We start from the raw sequence: 6,978 nt of genomic DNA, 5'->3' as shown, positions 1-6,978 counted from the left end.
GTCCATAGATTGTTGCAGTGATAACTGCATTCAAAAGAGCGTAAAATGTCCGTTAAAACTACTTTTTAACTTTGAAAATCTGCTGGAAAACGTCGAAGCCATGAAGAAAACTTGATGTCCCTTAACATAGTCTGGGAATGCCAGTGAAAGACCAGCGATTGGGCCGACTGAGAGTTCATTAAAAAGAGCATACAATTCCCTAGATAATGCGCTGTCGACTTTGGGAATCGACTGGAAAATGCAACTGTTGCAAGGAAATTAAACTTAACATCTTCTGGGAATGCCATTAGAAGATCTCCAATTGCGCCAACTGACAGCTCATTGTAAAGAGCAGAAAGTTCCCTAAAAAAGCCCTATTGGCCGTGAGAATCGGTTAATAAACCACAGCGCTAGAGAACAAGAAAAATAAAGTTCTTCATAACAGTTCAAAGAAGAGCCACTTTAAATCGTTCTGATGCAAGAACAGTGGTGGGCTAAAAACTAGTCGACTTACCGATTCTTCTGGGACAGTCTCCGCTGAGGGTGGGCGGCAAAGAGGTGTGCGTACACACGCACGTGTAGGTGTTATTGTCGAAAGTCCGGCAGGCCGTTTCGCCGCTGCATTTTCCGGGTCCACAAGCGCCCGGAAAAAACAATTGCGGCCTCGCATCTGCAACCAAGCGCAAAGCGATATTATGGACAAGCGCCCGGACTATGGTCATCAGCATTTAATTAACAACATGCGTTTCGGCCCATCGAAATCTTCAATCGGTAATGCCGCCTCAAACAACCAGTCGCTTGTGCGCCTTAATGGCGAAAACCGATGCCAATTAGCGTTTTTTTGCTTCTTCGCCTTAATGGAGAGCACACAGTGGCCTTTCAGCCTGTTCGTTCAACACAATTTTATTGATGCTCAATCGGATTTCGGGGGGAAAAAGCCACTTTTTCTCAACGGTCGTGACGCGTCCTGCAGTGATCTGAACTATGATTGCTTCGCCCACATGCTTCTTGGAATACCATCGTGGTCCGACATGGAAATCGTGCAACTACAGGGGAAGATGCACAAGAAAACAACGCAAAACCGGCTGCAATTCAATGCAATCAGATGGAAAAGTAAAATTTTCTGTAGAAATATTCTCTTTACCTCGAAAAAGTGCATTCTTCATAAATTAACAGGCGTGTCCAAGGCTGCCCAGTAGTGACGCAAATCCAGTTTACAGTTTAATAAAAGAAACACCCACAAACTAAAGTTTTCCTTGAAATTTCCCCATATCTCCTAAACCATAAACGATGTGGCAACTCCGCACAATTTACTGGAAAACGGAGCTCAATGTTTAATTAAGGCCGCAAAGAATCCTGAAAAACCGGAAACACGATGCAAATTTTCCAAATTTAGACTTTATTATTAGTTCTTCAAAAACCCCGCTTCTATCGAAAAAACGCATTCTTTCGCAATCTCGGGCGAGACCAAAGCTACTGATCAGCAATCCTGTTGTGTTCTAGACAGAAACATGCCAAAACCAATTATTTCCAGAAAAATTCCCCATGTCTCGGAAATGCGAAACTATGCGACAACACCGGGCATTCCACTGAGACGAACAGGTCAATATCCATTTAAAACATCTTTAAAAAATTCCGAAATGAAAAACGCTGAAAAAATGACAAAATTCGGGCATTTCATTTATTTACTCAAAAACGCCAGTTTGTATCGAAAAACTCATTGTTTATAAAAAATTGGGCGTGACCAAAGCTAGTCAGTAGATAACTTTTCAATCCCCACAAATGACAGATCTAAACAAAAACACTAAAAACCAAGTATTTTCTTAAAATTCCCCCTTAGCTTCGAAGCCATAAACGATGCGGCAACTGCGCAAACACCACTGGAAAGCACACAGCTCAATCTCTTTAAAAAAAAACGAAAAATCCCTCAAAGACCAAAAAAACCGCAGCAAAATTTCCAAAATTCTGACATTATAATTAGTTCCTCTAAAACTATGGGGTTTTTCGAAAAATCGCATTCTTCATAAAATATCGGGAAAGTCTAAAGTTCGCGATCAGCGATCTTTTCCGGTACCGCAAATGATTGTTTTAGACAAAGACACCCAAAAACCAAATATTTCCCCATATCTTCGAAACCATATTAGAGACGGCAACTCCGTAAACTCCACTGAAAGCACATCTCATTCTCCATTTAAAAAAACCCAAAAATTCTTCAAAAACCCGAAAAACTGCTGCAAAATTTCCAAAATTTTGACATTATAATTAGTTCCTGAAAAATCCCGCTTTCTACCGAAAGAACGCATTCTTCATAAAATCTCGGGCGAGTCTAAAGCTACTGATCAGCAATTCTTCCAAGTATCGCAAATGACTGTTCTAGACAAAAATATTCGATAACCAAATATTACCTCAAAATTTCCCCATGTATTAGAAATCAGAAATGACGCGACAACACCGGGGACTCCACTGGAAAGAACTGATCAATCTCCATTTAAAACATCTCTAAGAAAAAATCGGAAATCCGAAAAACGTTGAAAAATGTAGAAAATCAGAGCATTTAATTGATTTACTCAAAAAGGCCAGTTTGAATCAAAAAACTCATTCTTCATAAAATATTGGGCGTGTCCCAAGCTAGTCACTAGAAAACCTTTCAAAACCCACGAATGACAGTTCCAAGCAAAAACACTCAAAAACCAAATATTTCCTCAAATTTTCCCCATATCTTCGAAACCATCGACGATGCGGCAACTGCGCAGATTCCACTGGAAAGCACACAGCTCAATCTCCATAAAAAAACGAAAAATCCCACAAAAAATKAAAAAACMGCWGCAAAAKTTACAAATTTCAGGCATTAYACTTAGTGCCTCTAAAACTACACCTTTTGTAGAAAAACGCACTATTTATMAAATCTCGGGCGAGTCTAATGTTAACGATCACCGATCCTTTCAAGTGTTGCAAATGACTGTTCTGGRCAGCAACACGCAAAAACTAATTATTTCCTCCAAATTTCCCCATATCTTCGAAACCATAAACSATCCGGCAACTCCGTAAAMTCCACTGAAAGCACAGCCCATTTSCTATWAAAAAAAACCTCARAMATCCATCAAAAATCGAAAAACAGCAGCAAAATGTCATTATAATGAGTTCCTCAAAAACCCCACTTTTTATCAAAAAAACGCATTCTTCATCAAATCTCGGGCCAGCCTAAAGTTACCGATCAGCAATCTTTCCAAATATTGCAAATGACTTTTCAGGATAGAAACGCACCAAAACTAATTATTTCCCCAAATTTCTCCCATATCTCCGAAACCATAAACGATAGGGCAACTCCGTAAATTCAACTGAAAGCGCAGCTCATTCCCCATTTAAGAAACCGAAAAATCCCTAAAAAAAAACGGAAAACCGCTGCAAATTTCCGGAAGGATGGACAAGCCCTGCAAAAAACAGCTTTTGACAAAAACGTCCAAAAATTAAATACGTATTTCCTCAGAACTTCCCCATATCTCCGAAAGCGTAAACGATGCGGCAACTCCGGCCATTCCACTGGAACGTTAAACCCAATGCTGAGTAAAAAAAGCATAAAAATCTTCAAAAAAAGGAAAAACGATTCAAAACTTTTCCTCGCCTCACAAACTTTTGAGAAAAACAGCCAAAAACCAAACATGTTCCCAAAGCTTCCCTATATGTGCGAAACCGTATAAGATGCGGCAACACGCCGCTTGCCATTAGAAGAACTAGTCAAAACCAGTTGAAAATTCCCGAAAAATCCGCTGAAAGATTCGCAACATCCGGGATATTAGTGAATCCTTCAAAAACTACGCCCTTTGTTGAAAAAACTCATTCTTCATAAAATCTCGGGCAGGACCAAAGATTCCAAGCAGAAAACCTTCCCAGCTTGTAAACGATAGTTTTTGACAAACACGCCCAAAAACCAAAAATTCATCAAAATTTCCCCATATAGGAGAAACACCTCCATCAAAAACCTCTTAATCATTCATCACAAGGCAGCTAGAAAATAATTGACATGGGAAAACTTGACTTCATCTAACATGCTTTGGAAATACCATTAGAAGAAGCCAATGTAAACCAACATTGCAAAATTCCCTAAGTAACAACTACTCAACGTTGAAAATCGGCTGAGAAATTAGAAAGTTATCAAGAAAATAAGTGTCGACTTCAGTTGATCAGTTTGAAGAAAAGTCTGCAGTTTTCTTAACATCCTCTCAAAATGCCATTAGAAGAGCGCCGACTGCGCCAACTATCAGCTTGAAAGAAAACGCAGAAAATTCGCCAAATAGTTGAAAATGGCGTGAGAAATGAGAAAGTTATGAGCGAAAGTGGAGTGGACTTCCCTTAACATCTTCTGGAAATGCCGCTAAAAGAGACCCAAAGCTGCTACTGACAAAGCATTGAAAAGAGCAGAAAACTATCTCTGAAGTCGCCCTGGATGAGCATCACCCAGACACAGCCAACTTTAATTAAGCGCACTTAATCGCATCCAGAACTGATAACGTCAACTGGATCGGCCCGGGCGGGTTGATATGCTAATCTCCGCCAAATTTGGCAAATATCGACCCGAAAAAGGCCGTTTTTTGGCACAGGTGCCGATAAGCTGGACAAACATGAGCGATTCCAGGTAATAAACATCGGCGCTCTCCAGCCGGAATCGATCCAAGATCGGTGTTTTTTCCGACGCCCGAAATAAACGGGCACTTTTTCGAAAAACAGCCTGGATTGATGGGTGGGCCGAGCCGTGACAGCCGCCACCTGGACCCAGCTGCTGTTGTTGTTGTTGGACGGCGAAGACTTTAAGTGCCCTTAAAAATCGGAGGGTGCACTCGGTGCGACGCAAACAATGCCGATAGCGCAATTCCGCATAACAAGCGATAAACGGCTAAATAAATAATCCAGAGTGTTTACATTAGAGCTGGCCGACCTCTGGCCTCCGGCACTGGATGGTTGTGGACCGTTTCACTCCTTTCCCATCAAAACAATCTGATCGCCCCAATCAATCATGGGCGGCCCGGTTGAAAAATGCCCGGTTTAAACACGCGTCGCGGCGCTCAGTACATAAATTGCGCGCCACTTTGAAAAATTGACCCACCAAGGCCGCCCCAATCTAAACAACCTATTTATTCGAAGAAAAAAACTTCACAACTTCAGGAAGCTTCCTAAATTGCGGTCTTTCACGTGCGTTTTCGGCCTCTCTGGTGGACGCTGGTTCTCTAATCGGAAAGCAATTTTCGTAAACAAATTAGAGACAGTTAAACGGTATGCGAGATAAAGTCAAAATCCATATTAAATGAGTTTATCGGATTTGGCCTGATGACCCTTGCGACGTTCAGTAAATGGCCCCTTTGTATTCGTCGGTTTGGTTAGTCCAAGACCAATTGCGATGGGGAAATAAAACCGATAAATGCCCCCAAAATTGCTTAAAATCTGCAAATTTTACATCCCCCCTCCTGGGGGGAACTCTTGAGGATTCACCCCCCAGCGCAGAATACTCACCCTGCATTCTCTCCAGGGTTCTTCTGGGTCGCTGAGGCGCCATCACTGAATCCCCCCGTTTTTGGGGCACATTTCTCAAAGAAAACTCTTACTTTCACGAAAAAAGTCACTCACTTCGTCTACCGACGTGCGCGCATCGGGCTCAAGACTCAAGAGCGCGTCGGAAACAAATGAGCGGCAGCGAGACGCGCGCTAGATAATCGCGACGTGCCAGGACCAAGAGATTGATATGAGTCCTGAGCAAAGCCTCATTGCACCGTTGCCAGACTGCCTGCATTTGCCCCAGTTGCTGCGACTTTTCCCCATCCCTCCACCCATGGCGTGCGCCTAAGGCCGACTGGCGCCGCTCACTTTGGCAACCCAATGAGCGGGTCACTTAAATTTCAACTAGACCCTAAGAATCTGATCCCAAATATTGATAAACAATCGCTTCCTCATAGCATTCTTTTGTGTGTAGATGCGATTGCTTGTTTGTCTTAGAGCCCACTTTGTAAACGGCAGCCTCGGCCTGTTATCGTATTTATACGTGCATGACGAATTACAATAACAATGCAATTGATTTTTGGGGCCAATCGGTCCAGATAGTCACATTTCCGCATTTTTCGGACGTTTTGTTTGCTTTTCCCCCAAAGTCGCTTGTTTGACTTTGACAGACGTCACCCACAATTCCCCCTCTACTCCCCCCGGCCCAGGACCGGTTGTATTGAATTGATAAACACGACGCCCCTCATTATCGACGGTGATTGTTTGACGTCACCGGCGTCGAAGACACGCTACGTGTGTTTTGATGTTATTCTAGTGAGCGCCAGTTGGAACCGATCCCGGTTGTTCCCGTTTTCAGACCAGGAAACGTCGCCGACGTTTACAGCGGCCATTTTTTGAGGTAACGTCCAAACAATCATGGCATCTCCATCAGACCAACGCGTTTAAAGTGGGACACAAACAATGGCAAAAACCTGAGTTTTTAATATTTTTTTTTGAGTAATCCTCAAATTCCTCAAATCAACTGATTGAGAGAATAATAATTACAAGCGTCTAGGTATACGGCACTTCTTGTCAATTCTATCGATTGCGGCGATTCGGTTTGTTATGATTTAAGACGATTTAAGGTTAGGTGATTTTTTCCCGGTATTTTGTTGTAACCGTAAACTCTTATAAAGTTTGATTGAGAAGAACTTAACGATGTGTTTTTTAACGTTACTCTATATATTATGTACACCAAATGGGGCCTTTTAATAATAAAAATGTATTATTGAGCAAATAGATAGTTGGCTTAAGTTATTTTCCTATGTGCAATGTGCAAATTTAATTAAAACAACGATTTCTTAATTTTAAAGTAACAGAAAAAATAAAATTACTATTGTAAGAGTCAAGAAATATTGAGCAAAAGAATTGCTGGTATCTTCTGTTTCCATTCACTTTTTGTTTAACATGTCACACTAAGCAACACATGAAAATAATTGCCTTTTTACACTATTCCAACAAAAGTGGAAT

At 41.6% G+C, this 6,978-nt stretch overlaps 1 protein-coding gene across 5 annotated transcripts in view; it reads right to left on the bottom strand.

Moving 5' to 3' along the window:
* LOC109536030 (tyrosine-protein kinase transmembrane receptor Ror) overlaps window positions 1-6,978 on the bottom strand; it is a 27,665-nt gene that overhangs the window by 11,390 nt on the left and 9,297 nt on the right. For 2 of the 5 annotated variants that reach the window (XM_048662646.1, XM_048662647.1), the window contains exon 2: window positions 494-649. Coding sequence is in view for 3 of the 5 variants with exons in the window: in XM_048662643.1 (XP_048518600.1) it covers window positions 494-649; window positions 5,485-5,527 (199 nt within the window). In the remaining 2 variants the exon portion in view is untranslated. Of the gene's footprint in view, window positions 1-493; window positions 650-5,484; window positions 5,813-6,978 lie in introns of those variants that run through there. The other 3 variants (XM_048662643.1, XM_048662644.1, XM_048662645.1) reach the window with 3 other exon arrangements.

Source organism: Dendroctonus ponderosae, unplaced genomic scaffold, assembly GCF_020466585.1.
Source record: "Dendroctonus ponderosae isolate FM_Combo_2020 unplaced genomic scaffold, Dpon_F_20191213v2 Dpon_F_20191213_11, whole genome shotgun sequence".
Taxonomy (NCBI): Eukaryota; Metazoa; Arthropoda; class Insecta; order Coleoptera; family Curculionidae; genus Dendroctonus; species Dendroctonus ponderosae.
Note: the sequence above shows the minus strand (reverse complement) of the source record. Positions and strands in the feature narration are given on the sequence as shown.